Genomic DNA, 27,394 nt, shown 5'->3' with positions numbered 1-27,394 from the left:
GATGATTGAGAGTAGGCTGATGGGGCGGTAATTGGCCGGGTTGGACTTGTCCTGCTTTTTTGTACAGGACATAACTGGGCAATTTTCCACATTGCAGGGTAGATGCCAGTGTTGTAGCTGTACTGGAACAGCTTGGCTAGGGGCGCGGCAAGATCTGGAGCACAGGTCTTCAGTACTATTGCCGGAATATTGTCAGGGCCCATAGCTTTTGCAGTATCCAGTGCCTTCAGTCGTTCCTTGATATCATGTGGAGTGAATCGAATTGGCTGAAGTCCGGCATCTGTGTTGCTGGGGACTTCGGGAGGAAGCCAAGATGGGTCATCAACTCGGCACTTCTGGCTGAAGATTGTTGCAAATGCTTCAGCCTTATCTTTTGCGCTGATGTGCTGGGCTCCCCCATCATTGAGGATGGGGATATTTGTGGAGCCACCTCCTCCAGTTAGTTGTTTAATTGTCCACCATCATTCACGGCCAGATGTGGCAGGACTGCATAGCTTCGATCTGATCCGTTGGTTATGGGATCGCTTAGCTCCGTCTATCGCATGCTGCTTATGCAGTTTGGCATGCAGATAGTCCTGTGTTGTAGCTTCACCAGGTTGACACCTCATTTTGAGGTATGCCTGGTGCTGCTCCTGGCATGCCCTCCTGCACTCTTCATTGAACCAGGGTTGGTCTCCTGGCTTGATGACAATGGTAGAGTGGGGGATATGCCGGGCCATGAGGTTACAGATTTTGGTTGAATACAATTCTGCTGCTGATGGCCCACAGCGCCTCATGGATGCCCAGTTTTGCATTGCTAGATCTGTTCGAAATCTATCCCATTTAGCACGGTGATTGTGCCACACAACACGACGGACGGTATCCTCAATGTGAAGGCGGGACTTCGTCTCCAGAAGGACTGTACAGTGGTCACTCCTACCAATACAGTCATGGACAGAAGAATCTGCAGCAGGCAGATTGGTGAGGACGAGGTCAAGTATGTTTTTCCCTCGTGTTGGTTCCGCCACCACCTGCTGCAGACCCAATCTCGCAGCTATGTCCTTTAGGACTCGGCCTGCTCGGTCAGTAGTGGTGCTACCGAGCCACTCTTGGTGATGGATGTTAAAGTCCCCCACCCAGAGTACATTTTGTGCCCTTGCCACCCTCAGTGCTTCCTCCAAGTGGTGTTCAACATGATGGAGTACTGAGTTATCAGCTGAGGGAGGTTGGTAGGTGGTAATCAGTAGGAGGTTACCTTGCCCGTGTTTGACCTGATGCCATGAGACTTCATGGGGTCTGGAGTCGATGTTGAGGACTCCCAGGGCAACTCCCTCCCTACTGTATACCACTGTCCCGCCACCTCTTTTGGGTCTGTCCTGCCGGTGGGACAGGACATACCCGGGGACGGTGATGCCTGGGTGGTCTGTCCGGTTTCATTCCTTTTTATTGGCTTCGTAGCGGTTAGGTACAACTGAGTGGCTTGTTGGGCCATTTCAGAGGGCATGTAAGAGTTCACCACATTGCTGTGGGTCTGGAGTCACATGTAGGCCAGACCAGGTAAGGACAGCAGATTTCCTTCCTTAAAGAACATTAGTGAACCAAATGGGTTTTTACAACAATCGACAATGGTTTCATGGCCATCATTAGACTAGCTTTTAATTCCAGATCTATTAATTAAATTCAAATTCCACCTTCTGCTGAGGTGGGATTCGAACCCATGTCCCCAGAGAAATACCCTTGGCCTCTGGGTTACTAGTCCAGTGATAATACCACTACGCCACCGCCTACCCAGAGTACTTAAGGAAGTGGCCTTAGAAATAGCGGATGCATTGGTGGTCATCTTCCAAGATTCTGTAGACTCTGGAACAGTTCTTACAGATTGGAGGGTGGCTAATGTAGCCCCACTATTTAAAAAGGGAGGTAGAGAGAAAGCAGGGCATTATAGACCAGTCAGCCTGATGTCAGTAGTGGGGAAAGTTCTAGAGTCTGTTATCAAAGATTTTATAGCAGAGCACTTAAAGAACAGTGGTAGAATCGGGGAGAGTCAGCATGAATTTATGAAAGGGAAATCATGCTTGACAAATCTACTAGAATTCTTTGAGGATGTATCTAGTCGAGTTGATGAGGGGGAGCCAGTGGATGTGGTTTATTTGGACTTTCAGAAGACTTTTGACAATGTCCCACATAAGAGACTAGCATGTAAAATTAAAGCGCCTGGGATTGGGGGTAGTGTATTGCGATGGATAGACAATTGGTTGGCGGACAGAAAACAAAGAGTAGGAATAAATGGGTCTTTTTCCGAATGGCAGGCAGTAACTAGCGGGGTACTGCAGGATCGGTGCTGGGACCCCAGCTATTCACAATATGCATTAATGATTTAGATGTGGGAACTAAATGTAATATCTCCAAATTTGCAGATGACCCAAAACTGGGTGGGAGGGTGAGTTGTGAGGAGGATGCAGAGAGGCTTCAGGGTGATTTGGACAAGTTGGGTGAGTGGGCTAATGCATGGCAGATGCAGTTTCTTCTTTTCTCTTTGGCCTCCTTATCTCAAGAGACAATGGGTAAGCTCTTGGAGGTGGTCAGTGGTGTGTGGAGCAGCGCCTGGAGTGACTATAAAGGCCAATTCTAGAGTGACAGGCTCTTCCACATGTGCTGCAGAAAAATTTGTTTGTCGGGGCTGTTACACAGTTGGCTCTCCCCTTGCGCTTTTGTCTTTTTTCCTGCCAACTGCTAAGTCTCTTCGACTCGCCACACTTTGGCCCCGCCTTTATGGCTGCCCGCCAGCTCTGGCGAACGTTGGCAACTGACTCCCACGACTTGTGATCAATGTCACAGGACTTCATGTCGCGTTTGCAGACGTCTTTAAAGCGGAGACATGGACGGTCGGTGGGTCTGATACCAGTGGCAAGCTCGCTGTACAATGTGTCTTTGGGGATCCTGCCATCTTCCATGCATCTCACATGGCCAAGCCATCTCAAGCGCCGCTGACTCAGTAGTGTGTATAAACTGGGGATGTTGGCCGCCTCGAGGACTTCTGTGTTGGAGATACGGTCCTGCCACCTGATGCCAAGTATTCTCCGGAGGCAGCGAAGATGGAATGAATTGAGACGTCGCTCTTGGCTGACATACGTTGTCCAGGCCTCGCTGCCATAGAGCAAGGTACTGAGGACACAGGCTTGAGACACTCGGACTTTTGTGTTCCGTGTCAGTGCACCATTTTCCCACACTCTCTTGGCCAGTCTGGACACAGCAGTGGAAGCCTTTCCCATGCGCTTGTTGATATCTGCATCTAGAGACAGGTTACTGGTGATAGTTGAGCCTAGGTAGGTGAACTCTTGAACCACTTCCAGAGTGTGGTCGCCAATATTGATGGATGGAGCATTTCTGACATCCCGCCCCATGATGTTCGTTTTCTTGAGGCTGATGGTTAGGCCAAATTCATTGCAGGCAGCCGCAAACCTGTCGATGAGACTCTGCAGGCACTCTTCAGTGTGAGATGTTAAAGTAGCATCGTCAGCAAAGAGGAGTTCCCTGATGAGGACTTTCTGTACTTTGGACTTCGCTCTTAGACGGGCAAGGTTGAACAATCTGCCCCCTGATCTTGTGTGGAGGAAAATACCTTCTTCAGAAGACTTGAATGCATGTGAAAGCAGCAGGAAGAAGAAAATTCCAAAAAGTGTGGGTGAAAGAACACAGCCCTGTTTCATGCCACTCAGGATAGGAAAGGGGTCTGATGAGGTGCCACATGTTGAATTGTGCCTTTCATATTGTCATGGAATAAGGTGATACTTAGTAGCTTTGGTGGACATCCAATCTTTTCAAGTAGTGTGAAGAGACCACGTCTGCTGGTGAGATCAATGAAAGCAATGTAGAGGGGCATCTGTTGTTCGCGGCATTTCTCCTGTATCTGACGAAGGGAGAACAGCATGTCAATGGTCGATCTCTCTGCACGAAAGCCACACTGTGCCTCAGGGTAGACGCGCTCAGCCACCTTCTGGAGCCTGTTTAAAGCGACTCGAGCAAAGACTTTCCCCACTATGCTGAGCAGGGAGATTCCACGGTAGTTGTTGCAGTCACCACGGTCACCTTTGTTTTTATAGAGGGTGATGATATTGGCATCGCGCATGTCCTGAGGCACTGCTCCCTCGTCCCAGCACAGGCATAGCAGTTCATGTAGTGCTGAGAGTATAGCAGGCTTGGCACTCTTGATTATTTCAGGGGTAATGCTGTCCTTCCCAGGGGCTTTTCCGCTGGCTAGAGAATCAATGGCATCACTGAGTTCCGATTTTGTTGGCGGTATGTCCAGCTCAACCATGACTGGTAGAGGCTGGGCTGCATTGAGGGCAGCCTCAGTGACAACATTCTCCCTGGAGTGCAGTTCTAGGTAGTGCTCAACCCAGCGGTCCATTTGTTTGCGTTGGTCAGCGATTATGTCCCCTGATTTAGATTTGCGGGGGGCGATCTTCTTGATGGTTCGCCCAAAAGCACTCTCAATGCCATCATACATTCCTCTGATGCAGTATAATGTGGATAAATGTGAGGTTATCCACTTTGGTAGCAAAAACAGGAAGGCAGATTATTATCTGGCTATAAACTGAGAGGGGGATATGCAGCGAGACCTGGGTGTTCTCGTACACCAGTCGCTGAAGGTAAGCATGCAGGCGCAACAGCTGGTAAAAAAGGCAAATGGTATGTTGGCCTTCATAGCTAGAGGATTTGAGTACAGAAGCAGGAATGTCTTGCTGCAATTATTCAGGGCTTTGGTGAGGCCACACCTGGAATATTGTGTGCAGTTTTGGTCTCCTTATCTGAGGAAGGATGTTCTTGCTATAGAGGGAGTGCAGCGAAGGTTTACCAGACTGATTGCTGGGATCGCAGGACTGACGTATGAGGAGAGACTGAGTCGGTTAGGATTATATTCACTGGAGTTCTGAAGAGTGAGGGGGGGATCTCATAGAAACCTATAAGATTCTCACAGAACTTGACAGGGTAGATGCAGGAAGGATGTTTCCGATGGGGGAGTCCAGAACCAGGGGTCATAGTCTAAGGATACGGGGTAAACCTTTCAGGACTGAGATGAGGAGAAATTTCTTCATCCAGAGTGTGGTGAGCCTGTGGAATTCGCTATCACAGAAAGCAGTTGAGGCCAAAACATTGTATGTTTTCAAGAAGGAGTTCGATATAGCACTTGGGTCTAAAGGGATCAAAGGGTATGGGGCAAAAGCTGGAACAGGCTACTCAGTTGGATGATCAGCCATGATCATAATGGCGGAGCAGGCCTGAAGGGCTGAATGGCCTACTCCTCCTATTTTCTCTGTTTCCACACACAGGTTACCCTTATGGTCCCTAATAGGCCCTAAATTTTCTTTAGTTGTCTTGCTCTTCATGTGTTTATAAAAATATAGTTGTATTTCTTCCCATTTCCCCTGCTATTCTTCACACCTTCCTGCTCTCCTGACTGTATTAACTCTGTGATGGGCTGTAGTTGCTCAGTTGTGAGCTGTCCTTTGATTCTTCACCTAAGTGACTATTATTTCTATGTAATGTTTGTTTTCGCAGGTTAAGCTCAGCCCTGTCCTCTAATTATATCCACATGCAAAAATCAAGAGAGTGCATTGTATAGTAACTTTTGGGCACTCATTCTAATTATAGTAACTCTACCATTACCCTGGCTAAGATCAGTTTAATGCAAAAGAAATGATTTTGAATAATGGAACTTTTTTACAGGACTGGTTAGCTCTCGTTAAAGCTGCTACAGCAGCAGCAGCTGCCGCAAAGAATAAAACAGTCAGTAAGCATCGAGTGAATAAGGAAAAGGTGGAGAGAAAAATAGGGAGAGGATCCCACTTCAAGAAAGAGAGAGTGATGTCAGAATTTAAAGAGACAGAGGATGAAGCACACAAGAAACAAGAAGAGCCTGCATCTGTTGCTATCTCAGGTTAGTTTTACAACAGCTTGGATTTATATAGTGCCTTTAACAGTAAAAATGCTGCAAAGTGCTTTACAAAATTGTTTTTTGATAAGGGGATGAAAGGTTATTAGGGGTAGGTGGGAATATGGAGTTGAGGTTAAAATCAGATCAGCCATGATCTTGTTGAATGGCGGAGCACACTCGAGTGACTGAGTGGCCTACTCCTCGTATGTTCGTATTATCAGACAAAATTTAACACTTCGCCATATGGAGAGATGTTAGGTCAGATGACCAAAAGGTTAGTCAGTGGGTTAGGCTGTAAGATATAACATAAAGGAGTTCGAGACAGGTGTCGAGGGAGCACATTCCAGAGTTTAGGACCAAGGCAGCCTGTACATGGATGACGTCACCGTCTTCTGCTCGGATCCGCTGTCTGTGCGCAGACTTGATGAGCATCTGCGACCAGTTTGAACTGGCCTCGGGAGCCAAAGTTAACCACGGCAAGAGCGAGGCCATGTTCTTTGGGAACTAGTCCTGGGTTGCAGCTTCACTCGGTTGACACCCCATTTAAAAAAAAAAAAGGGGTGGCACAGTGGCGCAGTGGTTAGCACTGCAGCCTCACAGCTCCAGCTGGGTTCAATTCTGGGTACTGCCTGTGTGGAGTTTGCAAGTTCTCCCTGTGTCTGCGTGGGTTTCCTCCGGGTGCTCCTTTTTCCTCCCACATGCCAAAGACTTGCAGGTTGATGGGTAAATTGGCCATTATAAATTGCCCCTAGTATAGGTAGGTGGTAGGGAAATATAGGGACAAGTGGGGATGTGGAAGGAATATGGAACTAGTGTTGGATTAGTATAAATGGGTGGTTGATGGTCGGCACAGACTCGGTGGGCCGAAGGGCCTGTTTCAGTGCTGTATCTCTAAACTAAACTGGGCTGACCGATCCTTTGTCCCCTTCACCGTCAGGTCAGACTACCTGAAAGTGCTGGGGATATGGTTCGGAAGGGCTGGGGCGTGCACCAAAACCTGGGAGGAGCGAGTAGCCAAGGTACAACACAAGCTGAGCAAGTGGGTGCAGCGATCTCTCGCCATTGTGGGTAAGAACCTGGTCATCAGGTGCGAGGCGCTCACGTTGCTGTACGTGGCGCAGGTCTGGCCCATACCCCACTGCTGCGCTGTGGCGGTCACCCGAGCCATTTTCCACTTCATCTGGGGATCCAAAATGGACCGGGTCCAGAGGGACACGGTGTTCAAACCTCTAGATAAGGGCGAGTAAAATGTACCCAACATTGCCCTCATCCTGATCACTACCTCCGTGTGCGGTCGAATCAAGCTGTGTGTAGACCTCCAGTACGCAAACTCCAAGTGTCACTACGTGCTGAGGTTCTATGTCCCCGGTGTTGCGAAGGATGGGCCTGGTCACATTGCCGCGGAACGCTCTATCCAGTTGGACTGTGCCGTACCACCTATCCTTCATGGAGCAGTTTCTGCAGAAAAACACCTTTGACCACCGATCCATCAGGCAGTGGTCTGCACGGAATGTCCTCAAGGCCCTACGGGAAAAGGTGATGGTGGATCCTGTCAGATGGTTCCCCGAGCAGACCGTCAAAGTCATTTGGCGGAATGCCTCATCACCAGAACTTTCAAACAAGCACCGAGGTATAGCTTGGCTGGTGGTGAGAAGAGCCCTCCCCGCCAGATCCTTCCTGCACTCCGAAGTCTCACCCCCTCCGCACAATGCCCTCGTGGTGGCTGTGGTGGTGAAGAGACGGTTGCCCACCTCCTTCTGGAATGTGTCTTTGCAAAACGGGTGTGGAAAGAGATGCAGTGGTTTTTGTCGAGGTTCATCCCAAGCAGCTCTAACACAGGAGTCTGTGCTCTTTGGGCTATTCCCAGGGACGCACACTGAGATAAACATCAACTGCTGCTGGAGGACTATCAATTCGGTGAAAGTGCCCTTTGGTCTGCCAGAAACTTGCTGGCCTTCCAGCACAAAGAGTTGTCCACAACTGAATGTTGCAGACTGGCACATTCCAAGGTCCAGGACTACATGCTGAGGGACACACTAAAGCTTGGGGCAGCCGCAGCAAAGGCTCAATGGGGAAAGACCACTGTGTAAGGTCCCCCACCAAACTGAACTGAGGGGCTGGATCCAGGGAAAACCCCTCTAACTGTGTCGGGAAAATTTTCTTTTGCTGTAACTTGTATATGGCATGAAAAATGAAATGGAAGGGTGGTGAGGCAACTCATTGCACCTGTATTGGAGGAAACTGATCTCCTTTTGCACTGTTTGTATTTTTTTGACTTGGTGCTGTTTCGATCTGTTTTGTCATGTATTTTTTTTTTTTACAGATTTTTATGAATAAAGTATATTTTGGAAAAAAAATTATATTTTTTAAAAGGCACAACAGTTTTTTTAATTGCCTAACACAGTTGAATCAGGTCCAACACACAAGGAATTACTTAGCAATTACAGTACAGAAATGGGCCATTCAACCCAGCCTGTTTTTGTTGATGTTTATCCTCAACAGAAGCAATAGTCCTAATCCTTTGTGCCCACTCAGACCCCATTAGCCTTTGTTCCAGTTTCCTTAAAACACCTATCTAACCTATTATGTGATAGCTGATGCACAATGAAACCATACTCATTACATCTTTCTTGAGATTTCTCCCTGGTTTGGAATATGAACAAATTACTATAGTAGTAGTATTCAGAACTTGCCATTTCCATTTCTCCCTCCCAAACATACCGTATGTAGATAGGTTGAATCATGATGGGATGTTGCTCAGTCTGGACATTGGACCAACAAGTTAAACAAGAATTCTTCAGATATAGTCCATATTTCTGGGCTTTTGCCACTGACAGACTAGGAGCTGTGGAGCAAAGGTATATGTGAGTACATGTGCACAGAGCACTTGATGCTCCTGCACTGATACAAAAACTAATTAAGAAAGCTAATGCAATGTTATCTTTATCACCAATGGGTTGGAATATAAAAAAGGAAATAATGCGTCAATTGTACAGGGCCTTTGTTAGACCCCGTCCACAGTATTATGGCACTGAACCTCAGAAGAGGTTGGCCTTGGAGGGGGCACAGCACAGATTTACTCTAATGATATAATGACTTAAAGGGTTTTCTGATGACAGTTTGCATAAACCTAGTTTGTAGTCCCTTGAGTTTAGAAGTTTGAGGTACAGTGTAATTGAGGTCTTCACATGGTTCTATTAAAAGGTGTGGTTATACTGGATAACTCTTGTCTGGACGGCCGGCATGGACACGATGGGCCAATGGCTGCCTCCTGTGTCTCAAATTTTCTATGTTGCTACAATGATTAAAAAAAATTTGAAGTGTAGCAACCAATAAATAAATAATTTCCTTTCATGGGGAGTGTTATTAACTGAAATTTAACACCCAACCATAAGGAGATATTGGAAGGTGACTAAAAGCTTGGTCAGAGGTAGATTTTAAAGATCGGATTAAAGCAAGTGACAGATAAAACGGTTTAGGGAGGGAATGCCAGAGTTTATGGCCTCGGCAACTGAAGGCATCAAAAGCATAAAGAGAGAATTTGTATTTATGTAGTACCTTTCATGTTCTTAGCAAAAAGCAGGACAAGTCCAACCCGGCCAATTGCCGCCCCATCAGCCTACTCTCAATCATCAATAAAGTGATGGAAGATGTCATCAACAGTGCCATCAAGCGGCACTTGCTTAGCAATAACCTGCTCAGTGACGCTCAGTTTGGGTTCCGCCAGGGCCACCCAGCTCCTGACCTCATTACAGCCTTGGTTCAAACATGGACAAAAGAGCTGAACTCGTGAGGTGAGAGTGACTGCCCTTGAAATCAAGGCAGCATTTGACCGAGTTTGGCATCAAGGAGCCGTAGCAAAACTGAGGTCAATGGGAATCGGGGAAAACACTCCGCTGGCTGGAGTCATACCTAGCACCAAGGAAGATGGTTGTGGTTGTTGGAGCTCCAGGACATCACTGCAGGAGTTCCTCTGGGTAATGTCCTAGGCCCAACCATCTTCAGCTGCTTCATCAATGACCTTCCTTCAATCATAAGGTCAGAAGTGGGGATGTTCGCTGATGATTGCACAATGTTCAGCACCATTTGTGACTCCTCAGATACTGAAGCAGTCCGTGTAGAAATGCAGCAAGACCTGGACAATATCCAGGCTTGGGCTGATAAGTGGCAAGTAACATTTGTGCCACACAAGTGCCAGGCAATGACCATCTCCAACAAGAGAGAATCTAACCATCTCCCCTTGGCATTCAGCGGCATTACCATCGCTGAATCCCCCACTATCAATATCCTGGGTCTACCATTGACCAGAAACTGAACTGGAGTAGCCATATAAATACCGTGGCTACAAGAGCAGGTCAGAGGTTAGGAATCCTGAGGTGAGTAACTCACCTCCTGACTCCCCAAAGCCTGTCCACCATCAACATGGCACAAGTCAGGAGTGTGATGGAATACTCTCCACCTGCCTGGATGGGTGCAGCTCCAACAACACTCAAGAAGCTTGACACCATCCAGGACAAAGCAGCCTGCTTGATTGGCACCCCATCTACAAACATTCACTCCCTCCACCACTGGCGCACATTGGCAGCAGTGTGTACCATCTACAAGATGCACTGCAGCAACGCACCAAGGCTCCTTAGACAGCACCTTCCAAACCTGCGACCTCTACCAACTAGAAGGACAAGGGCAGCAAATACATGGGAACACCACCATCTGCAAGTTCCCCTCCAAGTCACACACCATCCTGACTTGGAACTAAATTGCCGTTCCTTCAATGTCGCTGGGTCAAAATCCTGGAACTCCCTTCCTAACTGCACTGTGGGTATACCTACCCCAAATGGACTGCAGCGGTTCAAGAAGGCAGCTCACCACCACCTTCTCGAGGGCAATTAGGGATGGGTAATAAATGCTGGCCTGGCCAGTGATGCCTTCACCCCATGAATGAATTTAAAAAAAAGGCTGTCCCAGAGCATAATGATTTTCAGCCAAATTAATTACATTGTTTGCAGCATTTTCTATCATTTAAGATTTCCAGCATTTGCAATACTTTGCTTTATAATGTACTGTAGGCAAAGGTGAGAACCAATTTACATCTAAACAAATGACTAGCTAATCTAAATTTAATGCCTCTTCCAAAAGGTAGCATCTGTGGCAATGCATCATTCCTTCAGTACAGCAGTGGAGCATCTGCCTAGATTACGTGCTCACTGAGGTAGAGCTTGAATCTGCTACCTCTGACTCGAGGCAAAAGCGCTAGCATCTGAGCCAAGTTAGCATTGTTAGGCCATCGGTGCACTTTAAGCTTTGCAATGGCATTCTGCCAAGAAATTTATTTTTTAACTGTGAAATGATGGAATGAAAAGCTCTTGTTAGAATTTCTCAAATATGGAAGCAGATAATTTCTTTTAGGCACTTACTTAAGACTAAGAATCCAGAAAACGTCTCACATTTTTTGGCTCATTTTCTAATTCTTTAAATATGCATCGGCCTTGCAGCCCATTCAGCTTTATTTATTATTGTGTCTGCCATAACCTGTTGCTACACGTATCTAGAATCCCCTAAGCTGTCTTCTCTCGTTATTCCCAGGGAACAAAGGCACTAGAAATATGTGTGGCTCAGCTGCTAGTGAGCTGAGTAAAGGGAAATAAACATTTAGTTTAGAAATGTAACAATCCCAAGTGATTTTTGGATTGCCTGATCCAGTGCTGTTTTGAAGTACACTTTTGTGTATAAACACCTGCACAGATATAGTTCTGACGACTCCACTGATGTACACTATCTAGGTCCCACATACAAAAGTTGATTGGTTTAGGCGAGGTACCATAGTGCAAGCAGTTCTGTGGAATTAGAGTTTCAAGGAGTCAATGCTCAGCAGAGGTGTATGGGAAGAGGGAGAGGAAAAAAGTAGGAAAAATCTTCTTAATTACATGATCAGGGCTCTGAGAATGAATACAGAATAGCAATGATTATGTGCTGTAGAATATAATGGCTCCTGAACTGCTGCAACCTTGTAGCTGTCACTAGCTATCAAAGAAAGCTAACTGGTAGGGGAAAATAATGCAGGATGCAAGATCCGATGTGTATTGTGGAGTTTGCAAGGAAATTAAATGGGTGGAGTTGGCCAAGCTTACGTGAAGAATAGACATTAGGACAAGGCGCAATGGATGATCTCACTACTTCATTGCTCTCATGAGAGGAAATTAGCATTAAAAATGTCATTGGTAGATCAGTGTTTAAGTGGCAAAGATGAAAGTGATTACTGCAGTGAAGGACTTCACTACAGGGCTTTAATGGATTCTATTCAGAGTAACTAAGCTTTGAATTTGAATTAATTTCAGTTTAATGCTGTGCTGAGATGTTGAACCTTAATGGTTTTGTTGATCTTATCCAGGAAACTCTGAGCCATTGACCTTCGATGAGCCAAAGCAGACTTTAGGACAAGCAGAAACATCAGGAGCAAGGAAGAGGAAGGCCAGCGTTATCTGCTCATTTCAGGCAAAAAGAGCACGTCTCAACAAAATCACAGGTTAGAACTCGTTGAAAATTCAAGACATGTCAGCGCAAGCATATTTCAAAGTTCATCCCTCAATTGATGAAAGTCTGTCTGCTCCCTTCATAAGTTTCTGTTGGTGATGTTACTGTTGTGCTGTATTTCCCAACTTTGTTACTGATTTTTTTGTTTGATCTGTTGGATGTCTGCTGTGCATAAAAATCCATTGATGTGTTATAGTTTCCAAAACAAACTGCTGTGAAATTCACATGAAGCTTTTTGTTCATCAGATTTGGAGTACTGTACCTCTTCCCCATAGAGAGCCAGCACAGTTACTCAAGTATGAAGAGCTTGGATGCATTTGGCTGGTCCAGTGCTTAGGATCCCTAGATGTGCGATAATTGTCAATTACCAGGCTTATAGTAACCACATAAGTAGAGTTCTGCTTTATTACGTGAGAATTCAGGCTTTTTATTGGTGGTCTGCAATTTTCTCTATTTTTACACAAAGGTGGAAAACCAGTAACTGTGCATATGCTATACAAAGGGGCTAATATTAATCCAGGTCACTTTATGTTGACTAAATTGGTCATTACTTGGGAATTCTGCTGATGTCGATTGGGGGGAGGGGTAATTGAATCTCTTTCTCTGTTCATTTTCCTTTTGCCTATTTTATCTTAGTATCTTTTTCTCTGTTATATACTCTGCCCATTGCACTGTCCTTTTTGTTCTTCAATATTTTATGTGAATTTTTTCCTCTGGCCAGCTCCTTATTTTGGAGGAAGGAACAACTATTAAAGAATTGTTGTTTGGTCAGAAACTGGCTCCAGTAGCCAATCTTTTCAGCTCGTCAGGCAACAGACTTGAAGATTAATGTAATTGTCATAGATGCAACACTGTCAGGCTTCACACTTTTTCAGCACCAAAACCAAGGTAGAAAGACTTGCATTTATATAGCACCTTTCATGACCACTGGACTTTCCAAAGTTCTTTACAGCCAGTGAAGTATTTTAGAAGTGTAGTTACTGTTGTAATGCAGGCGGCTGAGCCTCTACTCGTTGGCATTGTCGGCAGCCCTTAGAGCTTAACTGTATCATGATTGAGCCCATCTGAAGTATTTGAAAGGTTAGTGTATCTTGTATCTATATAGAATCTTGCAGCGCAGAAGGAGGCCATTTGGTTCATCGTGCCTGTGCCGGCTCTTTGAAAGTGCTATCCAATTGGTCTTTTTCTACGTGGGGATTGGTAGCATAGTGGTAATGTTACTAGTCTAGTAATCCAGAGACCCAGACTAATGCTGCGAAGACATTAGTTCAAATCCTACAGGGCAGCTGGGGAATTTATAAATAAATCTGGAATAAAATGCTAGTCTCACTAATCAACAAACTACCAGATTGTCGTAAAGACCCACTTTGTTCACCTCAGGGATGGAAATCTTTACCCAGATCAGCCTACATGCGACTCCAGACCCAACAGCAATGAGGTTGAATCTTAACTGCTCTCTGAAATGGCCAAGCGAGCCAATCCATTGTATCGAACTGCTACACAAAATTTGAATGAGAATAAAAACAGACAGACCACCTGGCATCGAACTAAGCACTGCAAACAACAAAGGCACATCCTGCCCACTTGACACTACAAAGTCATTGTGCGAAATTGGGAATGCTGTCCCACAGACTAGTCGAACAAAAGCCTGACTTATCTGAATCATATCTTGCAGCCAGTCACCCAGACTCCTCCATCACCATCCCTGGGTATGTTTTGTCCAGAGCAACTGAGCACGCCACTCAGTTGTATCTAACCATTACAAATATGAATGAAACTGGACGGACCACCTGGCTTTGACCTAGGCACCAGCAAGGACAACGGCAAACCCAGCTCTGTCGACCCTGCAAAGTCCTCCTTACTAACATCTGGGGGCTTGTGCAAAAATTGGGAGAGCTGTCCAACAGCCTAGTCAAGCAACAGCCTGATATAGTCATACTCATTGAATCATACCTTACAGGCAATGTCCCAGACGCCACTGCCATCATCCCTGGGTATGTCCTGTCCCACTGGCAGGATAGACCCAGCAGAGGTGGTGAGCACAGTGGTATACATTCGGGAGGGAGTTGCCCTGGGAGTCCTCAACATCGACTCCAGACCCCATGAAGTCTTATGGCATCAGGTCAAACATGGGCAAGGAAACCTCCTGCTGATAACCTCCTACTGCCCCCCCAGTTGATGAATCAGAATTCCTCCATGTTGAACAGCGCTTGGAGGAAGCACTGAAGGTGGCAGTGGCGCAGAATGTACTCTGGGTGGGGGACTTCAATGACCATCACCAAGAGTAACTTGGTAGCACCACTACTGACCGAGCTGACCGAGTCCTGAAGGACATACCTGCTGGACTGGGTCTGCGGCAGGTGGTGAGGGAAACAACAAGGGGGAAAAATATACTTGAACTTGTTCTAACCAATCCGCCTGCTGCAGATGCATCTGTCCATGACTGTAGTATTGGGAGGAGTGACCACCGCACAGTCCTTGTGGAGATAAAGTTCTGTCTTCACATTGAGGATACCCTCCATCGTATTGTGTGGCACTACCACCGTGCTAAATGGAAGATTTCGAACAGATCTAGCAACCCAAAGCCGGGATCCATGAGGCGCTGTGGGCCATCAGCAGCAGCAGAATTGTACTCGACCACAATCTGTAACCTCATGGCCCGGCATATCCCCCATTCTACCATTACCATCAAGCTGGGGAACCAACCCTGGTTCAATGAAGAATGCAGGAGGGCATGCCAGGAGCAGCACCAGGCATACCTCATAATGAGGTGTCAACCTGGTGAAACTACAAGCCAGGACTACTTGTGTGCCAAAAGGCGTAAGCAGCATGTGATAGACAGCTAAGCGGACCCATAACCAACGGATCAGATCAAAGCTCTGCAGTCCTGCCACATGCAGTCGTGAATGGTGGTGAGCAATTAACTAACTGGAGGAGGTGGCTCCACAAATATCCCCATCCTCAATAATGGAGGAACCCAGCACATAAGTGCAAAAGATGAGGCTGAAGCATTTGCAGCAATCTTCAGCCAGAAGTGCCGAGTGGATGATCCATCTCTGCATTCTCCTGAAGTCCCCAGCATCACAGATGCCAGTCTTCAGCCAATTCAATTCACTCCGCATGATATCAAGAAATGTCTGAAGGCACTGGATATTGCAAAAGCTATGGGCCCTGGCAAATTCCGGAAATAGTTCTGAAGACCTGTGCTCCAGAACTTGCTGTGCCCCTCGGCAAGCTGTTCCAGTACAGCTACCAACACAGGCATCTACCTGGCAGTGTGGAAAATTGCCCAGGCATGTCCTGTACACAAAAAGCAGGGCAAATCCAACCCAGCCAATTACTCTCATCAGTCGACTCTCGATCATCAGTAAAGTGATGGAAGGTGTCGTCAACAATGCTATCAAGCAGCACATACTTAGCAATATCCTGCTCAGTGACGCTCAGTTTGGGTTCCGCCAGAGCCACTCACCTCCTGACCTCATTACAGCCTTGGCTCAAACGTGGACAAAAGAACTGAGCTCAAGAGGTGAGGTGAGAGTGACTGCCCTTGACATCAAGGCAGCATTTGATGGAGTATGGCATAGCTACTTGTGGGAATCGGGGGAAATTCTCTGCTGGTTGGAGTCGTATCTAGCGCACAGGAAGATGGTTGTGGTTGTTGGAGGGCAATCATCTCAACTGCAGGATATCACTGCATGAGTTCCTCAGGGTAGTGTCCGAGGCCCAAAACATCTTCAGCTATCTCATCAATGACCTTTCTTCAATCATAAGGTCAGAAGTAGGGATGTTCGCTGATTGCATTATGTTCACCACCATTCGCGACGACTTAAATATTGAAGCAGTCCGTGTCAAAATGCAGCTGGACCTGGACAATATCCAGGCTTGGGCTGTTCAGTGGCAAGTTACATTCGTGCCAGGTAATGACCATCTCCAACAAGAGAGAATCTAACCATCTCTCCTTGACATCTAATGACATGACAATCGCTGAATCCCCCACTATCAACATCCTGGGGGTTACCATTGACCAGAAACTGAACTGGAGTAGCCATATAAATACCATGGCTACAAGAACAGATCGGGCTAGGAATCTTGACACCCCACAGCCTGTTCGCCATCTACAAGGCACAAGTCAGGAGTGGGATGGAATACTCTCTACTTGCCTGGATGAGTGCAGCTCCAACAACACTCGAAGCTCGATACCATCCAGGGCAAAGTCGCCCGCTTGATTCGCACCCCATCCACAAACATTTACACACTCCACCACCGGCGCACAGTGGCAGCAGCGTATACCATCTACCAGATGCACTGCAGCAACGCACCAAGCCGCCTCCTTCAGCACCTTCCAAATTCGCAACCTCTACCACCTAGAAGGACAAGGACAGATGCATGGTAACACCACCGCCTGCAAGTTCCCCTCTAAGCCACACACCATCGTGACTTGGAACTATATCACCGTTCCTTCACTGTTGCTGCGTCACAATCCTGGAACTCCCTTCCTAACAGCACTGTTGGTGTACCTACCCTACATGGACTGCAGCGGTTCAAGAAGGCAGCTCTCCACCACATTCTCAAGGGCAATTAGGGATATGTAATAATTGCTGACCCTAGCCAGTGACGCCCGCATTCCATGAACGAATAAAAAAGACCTGCAGGACAGACCTGCCAGAAGTGCAGTGCAGGCAGGAGGGTGCCCTGGTAGTCCTCTATGTTTATTCCGGACCTCATGAATTCTCATGGCATCAGGTCAAACACAGGTAAGGAAACCTCCTGCTGATGACCACCTACTGGCCCCCCTCAGCTGATGAATCAGTGCTCCTCTGTGTTGAACACCACTTGAAAGAATCCCTGAGGGTGGCAAGGGCACAGAATGTACTCTGGATGGGGGACTTCAATGTCCACCAAGTTTGGCTTGGTAGCACCACTACTGCCTAAGCTGGACGAGTACTGAAGGACATGTCTGCCAGACTGGGTCTTCAGGTGGTGTGAACCAACATGAGAGAAAAAGCTACTTGGCCTCACCCTCACTAATCTACCTGTTGCAGATGGATCTGTCCATGACTTTACTCATACCAATACTCACTCGCAGTCCTTGTGGACACGCAGTCCCTTCGCACTGTGAATGCCCTTCATCGTTCTGTGTGGCACTATCACTGCTAAATGGAATCAATTCTGAACTGCTCATTGCTGAATGTCCATGAAGTGGGTGATCAGCAGCAGAATTGAATTCAACCACAATCTGTAACCTCATGGCATGGCATATCCCCCATCTACCATTACCATCAAGCCAGGCAATATGCCTTAAAATGAGGTGCCAACCTGGTGAAGCTACAACATAGGGTTATATGCATGTTAAACAGCAGAAGCAACATGCTTTTGACAAAGCTAAGTGATCCCACAACCAATGGATCGGATCAAAGCTCTGCAGTCCTGCCACACACAGTCATGAATGGTGGTGGACAATTAAACAACTACTGTGAAGACGTGGCTCCAAAATCGTCCCCATCCTCATTGAAGCATTTGCAGCTGTCTTCAGCCAGAAGTGCCGAGTGGATTCTATCTCTGCCTCCTCCTGTGGTCTCCACCATCATAGATGCCAGTCTTCAGCCAGTTCGATTCATTCCACATGATATCAAGAAACAACTGAAGGCTCAGGATACTGCAAAGGCTATGAGCCCTGACGACATCCTGACAGTAGTAGTGAAGGCTTGTGCTCCAGAACTGGCCGTGCCCCTATTCAAGCTGTTCAGCTACAACACTGGCATCTATGCAACAATATAGAAAATTGCCCAGGTATGTCTATTCCACAAAAAGCAGGACAAATCCAATCTGGCTAATTACTGCCCCGTCAGTTGACTCTGTGATCAGCAAAGTGATGGAAGTTATCATCAAAAGGGCTATCAAGAAGCACTTACTCAGCAACAGATACTCAGATAGGAGGTTCTGTGGGAACGAGAGAGACTCACGGTTGGTATGTTGCCTCCCAGGTGCCAGGGTTCGTGATGTCTCGGATTGTGTTTTTGGGATCCTTAAGGGGGACGGGGAGCAGCCCCAAGTCGTGGTCCACATAAGCACCAACGAAGTAGGTAGGAAGAGAGATGTGGATTTAAGACAGAAATTCAGGGAGCTAGGGTGGAAGCTTAGAGCGAGAACAAACAGAGTTGTTATCTCTGGGTTGTTGCCCGTGCCACGTGATAGCGAAGCGAGGAATAGGGAGGGAGAGGAGTTGAACACGTGGCTGCAGGGATGGTGCAGGAGGGAGGGTTTTGGTTTCCTGGATAATTGGGGCTCTTTCTGGGGTAGGTGGGACCTCTACAAACAGGATGGTCTTCACCTGAACCAGAGGGGTACCAATATCCTGGGGGGGAGATTTGCTAGTGCTCTTCGGGGGGGTTTAAACTAATTCAGCAGGGGAATGGGAACCTGAAATGTAGTTCCAGTGTACAGGATGTTGAGAGTAGTGAGGTCAGGGATAAGGTTACAAGGACGCAAGAGGGCACTGGCAAGCAAGAACTTGGTTTAAAGTGTGTCTACTTCAACGCCAGGAGCATCCGGAATAAGGTGGGTGAGCTTGCAGCATGGGTTGGTACCTGGGATCTCGATGTAGTTGCCATTTCGGAGACATGGGTAGAGCAGGGGCAGGAATGGATGTTGCAGGTTCCGGGATTTAGATGTTTCAGTAAGAACAGAGAAGATGGTAAAAGGGGGGGCGGGTGTGGCATTGTTAATCAAGGAGAGTATTACAGCGACAGAAAGGACATTTGAGGACTCGTCTACGGAGGTAGTATGGGCCGAGGTTAGGAACAGGAGAGGTGAGGTCACCCTGTTGGGAGTCTTTTATAGACCTCCAAATAGTTCCAGAGATGTAGAGGAAAGGATAGCGAAGATGATTCTCGACAGGGGCGAGAGTAACAGGGTAGTTGTTATGGGGGACTTTAACTTTCCAAATATCGACTGGAAATACTATAGTTCGAGTACTTTAGATGGGTCAGTTTTTGTCCAGTGTGTGCAGGAGGGTTTTCTGACACAGTATGTAGACAGGCCAACCAGGGGCGATGCCACATTGGATTTGGTACTGGGTAATGAACCCGGCCAGGTGTTAGATTTAGATGTAGGTGAGCACTTTGGTGATAGTGATCACAATTCGGTTAGGTTTACCTTAGCGATGGGCAGGGACAGGTATATACCGCAGGGCAAAAATTATAGCTGGGGGAAAGGAAATTATGATGCGATTAGGCAAGATTTAGGATGCGTAGGATGGGGAAGGAAACTGCAGGGGATGGGAACAATCGAAATGTGGAGCTTATTCAAGGAGCAGCTACTGCGTGTCCTTGATAAGTATGTACCTGTCAGGCAGGGAGGAAGTTGTCGAGCGAGGGAGCCGTGGTTTACTAAAGAAGTTGAAGCGCTTGTCAAGAGGAAGAAGAAGGCTTATGTTGGGATGAGACGTGAAGGCTCAGGGCGCTTGAGAGTTACAAGCTAGCCAGGAAGGATCTAAAGGGAGAGCCAAGAAAAGCAAGGAGAGGACACGAGAAGTCATTGGCGGATAGGATCAGGGAAAACCCTAAAGCTTTCTATAGGTATATCAGGAATAAAAGAATGACTAGAGTTAGATTAGGGCCAATCAAGGATAGTAGTGGGAAGTTGTGTGTGGAATCAGAGGAGATAGGGGAAGTGTTAAATGAATATTTTTCGTCAGTATTTACAGTGGAGAAAGAAAATGTTGTCGAGAATACTGAGATTCAGGCTACCAGGCTAGATGGGATTGAGGTTCACAAGGAGGAGGTGTTAGCAATTTTGGAAAGTGTGAAAATAGATAAGTCCCCTGGGCCAGATGGGATTTATCCTAGGATTCTCTGGGAAGCCAGGGAGGAGATTGCAGAGCCTTTGTCCTTGATCTTTATGTCGTCATTGTCGACAGGAATAGTGCCGGAAGACTGGAGGATTGCAAATGTTGTCCCCTTGTTCAAGAAGGGGAGTAGAGACAGCCCTGGTAATTATAGACCTGTGAGCCTTACTTCGGTTGTGGGTAAAATGTTGAAAAAGGTTATAAGAGACAGGATTTATAATCATCTTGAAAAGAATAAGTTAATTAGCGATAGTCAGCACGGTTTTGTGAAGGGTAGGTCGTGCCTCACAAACCTTATTGAGTTTTTCGAGAAGGTGACCAAACAGGTGGATGAGGGTAAAGCAGTGGATGTGGTGTATATGGATTTCAGTAAGGCATTTGATAAGGTTCCCCACGGTAGGCTATTGCAGAAAATACGGAAGTATGGGGTTGAAGGTGATTTAGAGCTTTGGATCAGAAATTGGCTAGCTGAAAGAAGACAGAGGGTGGTGGTTGATGGCAAATGTTCATCCTGGAGTTTAGTTGCTAGTGGTGTACCACAAGGATCTGTTTTGGGGCCACTGCTGTTTGTCATTTTTATAAATGACCTGGAAGAGGGTGTAGAAGGGTGGGTTAGTAAATTTGCGGATGACACTAAGGTCGGTGGAGTTGTGGATAGTGCCGAAGGATGTTGTAGGGTACAGAGGGACATAGATAGGCTGCAGAGCTGGGCTGAGAGATGGTAAATGGAGTTTAATGCGGAAAAGTGCGAGGTGATTCACTTTGGAAGGAGTAACAGGAATGCAGAGTACTGGGCTAATGGGAAGAATCTTGGTAGTGTAGATGAACAGAGAGATCTTGGTGTCCAGTTGCATAAATCCCTGAAGGTTGCTACCCAGGTTAATAGGGCTGTTAAGAAGGCATATGGTGTGTTAGCTTTTATTAGTAGGGGGATCGAGTTTCGGAGCCACGAGGTCATGCTGCAGCTGTACAAAGCTCTGGTGAGACCGCACCTGGAGTATTGCGTGCAGTTCTGGTCACCGCATTATAGGAAGGATGTGGAAGCTATGGAAAGGGTGCAGAGGAGATTTACTAGGATGTTGCCTGGTATAGAGGGAAGGTCTTACGAGGAAAGGCTGAGGGACTTGAGGTTGTTTTCGTTGGAGAGAAGGAGGAGGAGAGGTGACTTAATAGAGACATATAAGATAATCAGAGGGTTAGATAGGGTGGATAGTGAGAGTCTTTTTCCTCGGATGGTGATGGCAAACACGAGGGGACATAGCTTTAAGTTGAGGGGTGATAGATATAGGACAGATGTCAAAGGTAGTTTCTTTAATCGGAGAGTAGTAGGGGCATGGAACGCCCTGCCTGCAGCAGTAGTAGACTCGCCAACTTTAAGGGCATTTAAGTGGTCATTGGATAGACATATGGATGAAAATGGAATAGTGTAGGTCAGATGGTTTCACAGGTTGGCGCAACATCGAGGGCCGAAGGGCCTGTACTGCGCTGTAATGTTCTAATTCTAATTCTAACAGCCTGTTCCCACATGCTCATTTTGGGTTCCGTCAGGGCCACACAGCTCCAGACCTCATTACCACCTTGGGCAAAAGTGCTGATTCCCAGAGGTGAGGTGAGAGTTACTGCCTTTGACGTCAAGGCAGCATTTGACTGAGTGTGGCATCAAGGAGCCCAGCAAAACTGAAATCAGTGACGATCAGGGTGGGTGTCGCTGGCAAGGCCAGCATTTATTGCCCATCCCAAATTGTCCTTGAACTGAGTGGTTTGCTAGGCCATTTCAGAGGGCATTTAAGAGTCAACCACATTGCTGTGGGTCTGGAGTCACATGTCGACCAGACCAGGTAAGGACTGCAGGTTTCCTTCCTTCAAGGACATTAGTGAACCAGATAGGTTTTTACAACAATCAACAATGGTTTCATGGTCACCATTAGGCTAGCTTTGATTGCTGATTTATTAATTGAATTCAAATTTCACCATTTGCTGTGGTGAGATTTGAACCCATGTTCCCAGAGCCTTAACCTGGGCTCTGAATTACTAGTCCAGTGACATTACCACTACGTCACCGCCTCCCCTTAATGTTGTTGTTCCTCCTCCCAACATGTATTGGCCCAGAATTTGCAATCAGTGGCAAAATGACTCCGCTCGCCGTTGACCTCGAAGAAAGCTGCCTACAAAAATCTAGCGATTGCTGTGGCATGAATTTCTCCTTTCCTGATATTAGTTTGATTCTGGCACTAGGATATCTCCAGGTGTCCAGCAATGGTGATGTCATCAAGCAGGCTAAGCAGTCAATCACATTGAAGAATTCTCACACCGCAAACCAGGAAGTGAAAGGCACTGATTATCGTTCACTTTTTACTAAATTTTACGGAGTGAAATAAAGATTCGGCAATATATATGGGAATAAGAGAGAAGCTGAAATATCAAACTTTTAAGAATATTTTTATTATATTCTCCCATCAAATTTTTATCATGTAGAAATTTGACATTCCGCAAACACAAAATTAGCTTTTTAGGACCAGAGAAGTTGTTCAGTTACGATTTAGTATTTTCATTTAAAAACCCAGTTACACCTTATTTAACAAAGCATAACTTTTTGGGTTTTAATATTGCATAAAAGGGAATGTTCACATCTGTTCTAGTGATAGCTAAAGATTGCTGTCTGCAGGGACAGTGGATGAGTAGGGAATTACTGACAGCAACTTCGGATTTCTGTGTTTAATTGCACTTGTGCGGATGCTGGAAGTTGCTGTCAGTTTCGCAGTTGTAATGGTGGTGACACTGACCGTTTCGCTGTCATTACAACTGCAAAATTTGGGCCATTGTTATATTTCTCTGCATGAAATTTCATTTGACTTCTATCAGCCTGTACTACTAAATTGTATGTCCTCTTGAAGTTGCTACAGTCACCACCATTAACCATGCTCTTTTTTTTTTTGCTGTCTGCAAATTTGATAGTGGCCTCTAGAGCGGAGTCCAAGTCATTTATATGCAGATGGAGAAAAGCAATGGTTACAGCATTGATTCAGGAGAACATACTGTTTACAACTCTCCAAATAAATCCAACTAGTCAATTTTCTCTCCTTTAGCCAACTTCCTATTCATGCTGCCCATTTCCTTCCTTTTAATATTGTGTACCTTAATTATGTCAACGAACCCCTGTATTTTCTTTTACATTAGATATTCTACTTGGGCTCCATGTACTACTTCTGCAAGTGGACATCACATCCTGCATTAAAAACTGTACCTTTCTGTCCAGTATCTGGATAAATGTAACAAAATCCAGTTTTCAATTAAAAAAAAAACTAAAAAGTGCTGGAAATGCACAGCAGGTCTGGCAGCATCTGTGGAAAGAGAAGCAAAGTTGACGTTTCAAGTCGGTGACCTTTCATCAGAACTGGCAACGGTTAGAAATGTAATAGGTTTTAAGCAAATAAAGTGAGGGTGGGGCAACAGAGAACAAATGGGAATGTGTTGACAGAACAGAGGGTCACAATGAATAACTGACAAGGAGGTCATAAGGCAAAGAGTGTGTTAAAGGTGTTGTGAAATACAAAGCGTTAGTGCAGAGAGGGTTTTAAAGACAGAATAATGAAAGGCCTAGCCAAAAGCAAAACTTGGGGGGAAAAAAAAGTGGGCAGGCACATGGTTTAAAAAAAGTTTAATGATGAAACAAACAATCATTACACATTTTTTTACCATGTGCCTGCCCACTTTTTTTTCATGCTTTGCTTTTGGCTAGGGCTTTCATTATTCTGTCTTTAACACCCTCTCTACACTAACGCTTTCTATTTCACAACACCTTTAACACACTCTGTCTTTGCCATTGCCCCATGACCACCTTGTCATTTATTCTCTGTGACCCACTGTCCTATCAGTACCTTTCCATTTGTTCTCTGTTGTCCCACCCTCACTTTATTTGTTTAAAACCTATTACATTTCTATCCTTTGCCAGTTTTGATGACAGGTCACTGACCTGAAAAGTTAACTTTTTCTCTCTCCACAGATGCTGCCAGACCTACTGAGTATTTTTAGCACGTTTTGGTTTTATTGTGGATTTCCAGCATCTACAGTATTTTGCTTTTATTTCAAATTATAGAATTCTAGCCATTGTATTCTGGCTTATTTGAATATATTGCATGCCATTATGCACTCCAAGACTGAGCCATAGACTATAAGTCAACATTAGAATTTATTTAAGATTAAACAAGCAAATGGTATAGAAATGGTATATTTACAGCAATGATAAACATCATTATTCTCCCTTAAATGTCAAATCAGGAACAACACTTTTCATGTGTTAAGTCTTGATGTAAAACTGACTCCTGAAGTGGAGTTGCTCACGGTTTTATGTAGTGAAATGCTATCAAAGAGTCTCTATGTAGCTCAGTACTCCAGGATTCAGACTAACTGCATAATGAATTAAAATCAGACACCGGTAATGGCATTCAGATTCCTTTGAGGATTTACAGAAGCATGGGATATTATAATTGTATTTTTGCTTGTTCTGTTTTGGAAGTAAGTACATTTGCTGACAATAGGATTGTTTCATAAATGTGTATACAAATTTTCTTTTTCTGCAGGGCTATTGGCATCAAAAGCTGTGAGTGGAGATGGTTCTGAAATGCTGGAAGATGGTATTGGAAGCCACCATGTGCCTGATCAGGTATGAAACTCTTTCTAAATATGTTTTAACCAGATGGAGGGCCAGCACCACAGACCAAGGATGGAAAGATTAGGAAGGATGATCCTGATGATCAGCCGATGCCAAACATGGGTTTTAAAAGCCTGTAAATTTCAGAATGAATAGTACTATATTTTTGGGGTTTTCTTATTCTTGCTTCTGTGTTTTAGATTACTCACATATTCAGGTAAATTTGTAGCAACCGTCAAACAGAAGATACTCTTCAGTTTATTGCAGCTATTTGATTTATCCTCTGCCTTTGTGATCTTTATTGTCTTAAAAAGATGTCAATATCACTACACTAGAACTTGTTTTAGAATTTAACAGCTATGAAATTTTGTTAAGCAGTGAAAGAACAAGTGAATATTAGCAAAAACCTATTTGTTTTTATATTAAACTTATCTATTTCTCTATATGGTAGAAAATACTAGTTCTCAACTGCTGTATGGAACTATAATAAGTAATCTTAGAGTAGGTTATTTTCTTTCACACCATTTATAGACATTACTTGGCTTCTATCTCTTCCAAGCTACAGACAGCAACTTCCAGCATCCGCACAAGTGCAATTAAACACAGAAATCCGAAGTTGCTGTCAGTAATTCCCTACTCATCCACTGTCCCTGCAGACAGCAATCTTTAGCTATCACTAGAACAGATGTGAACATTCCCTTTTATGCAATATTAAAACCCAAAAAGTTATGCTTTGTTAAATAAGGTGGAACTGGGTTTTTAAACGAAAATACTAAATCGTAACTGAACAACTTCTCTGGTCCTAAAAAGCTAATTTTGTGTTTGCGGAATGTCAAATTTCTACATGATAAAAATTTGATGGGAGAATATAATAAAAATATTCTTAAAAGTTTGATATTTCAGCTTCTCTCTTATTCCCATAGATATGGCCTAATCTTTATTTCACTCCGTAAAATTTAAATGCGGCCATTCGGCCCATCGAGTCCATGGTAGCTCTCCACAGAGCTTTCCAGTCAGTTCTACTCCCCGGCTCGATCTCTGTAACCCTGCAGTTTATTTCCTCCAAGTGGCCATCCAATTTCCTTTTGAAGTCATTGATTGATTATCTCTGCTTCCACCACCCTCATGGGCAGCAATTTCCAGGTCATTACCACCTGCTGCATAAAAAAAGTTCTTCATATTTCCCTGCATCTCTTGCCCAAAGCCTTCAATCTGTGTCCCCTAATCCTTGTACCATTAATTAATGGGAACAGTTTTTCCTTGCATAACTTATTTTAGCCTGTCATAATCTTGTATACTTTTATTAAATCTGCCCTCAATCTCCTTGTTCTAAGACGAAAACCACAAGATTTTCCAACCTAACCTTGTAACTATAGTCCCCCAACCCTGGAACCATTCTGGTAAATCTTCTCTGCATCTTCTCAAGGACCCTCATATCCTTCTTAAAATGCGGTGACCTGAACTGAATGCAATACTCCAGTTGGGGCTTAACCAGAGCTTTATAAAGGTTCAGTATAACTTCCCTGCTTTTGTACTCATTGCCTCTATTTACGAAGCCCAAGATCACACATTCTTTACCAACTACTCTCTCAATATGACCTGCCACCTTCAAAGATTGATGCACATGCACCACCATCCCCACCCCCAGGTACCTCTGTTCCTGAACATTCTTTAGAAATGTGTCATTAAGTCTATATTGCCTCTCCCTACTCCTCCCAAAATGCATCACTTCACCTTGTCTGTATTAAATTCCATCTGCCACCTGACTGCCCATTATGCTGGCCTATCTATGTCCTTTTGCAGGTGGTTCATATCCTCACTGTTTGTTTGCCACACTCCAAGTTTAATGTAATCGGCAAATTTTGAAATTCCAATCTGTATTACAAGATCCAAGTCATTTTGTATATAGCAAAAAAGCAGTAATCCCAGCACTGACCCTTGGGCAGCACCACTGTCTACCATCCTCCAGTCTGAAAAACACTACTGTCTACCATTCTCCAGTCTGAAAAACAACCATTTACTACAACAACTTGTTTTCTGCCCTTAAGCCAATTTTCTATCCAATTGGACACTGACCCTCTTATTCCATGAGCCTCAATTTTGTTAACTAGCCTTTTATGTGATATCTTAAACTCTTTCTTAAAATCCATATAAACAACATCCACTGCATCTTTTCATCAACATTCTCTGTTACTTCATCAAAAAAATTCAGTTGGATTAGTCAAGCATGGATCTCTTTTACAAATCAGTGCTGACACTCAATGAACTCAAACCTCTCCAAAGTGCCTGTTGATTTTTTTTTTTCCTGATTATTGTTTCAAAAACCTTACCCACCACTGATGTTAAACTAACTGGCCTGTAGTTGCTAGGACTGTCCTTGCACCCCTTCTTGAATAAGGCTGTCACGTTTGCCACTCTGCAGTCCTCTGGCAGCTCCTCCATATCCAGG

General features: G+C 45.2%; 1 protein-coding gene across 2 annotated transcripts in view; it reads left to right on the top strand.

Moving 5' to 3' along the window:
- The window catches only part of phf20l1 (PHD finger protein 20 like 1), a 170,265-nt gene that overhangs the window by 27,166 nt on the left and 115,705 nt on the right, over positions 1 to 27,394 (top strand). For both annotated transcript variants that reach the window (XM_068031404.1, XM_068031403.1), the window contains exons 7-9: positions 5,710 to 5,920; positions 12,306 to 12,440; positions 24,875 to 24,957. In XM_068031404.1, the coding sequence (XP_067887505.1) occupies positions 5,710 to 5,920; positions 12,306 to 12,440; positions 24,875 to 24,957 (429 nt within the window). The remainder of the gene's footprint in view (positions 1 to 5,709; positions 5,921 to 12,305; positions 12,441 to 24,874; positions 24,958 to 27,394) is intronic.

This window comes from Heterodontus francisci, chromosome 5 (assembly GCF_036365525.1).
Source record: "Heterodontus francisci isolate sHetFra1 chromosome 5, sHetFra1.hap1, whole genome shotgun sequence".
Classification (NCBI taxonomy): domain Eukaryota; kingdom Metazoa; phylum Chordata; class Chondrichthyes; order Heterodontiformes; family Heterodontidae; genus Heterodontus; species Heterodontus francisci.
The sequence above is the reverse complement of the archived record's forward strand: the minus strand, read 5'-3'. Positions and strand labels throughout refer to the sequence as shown.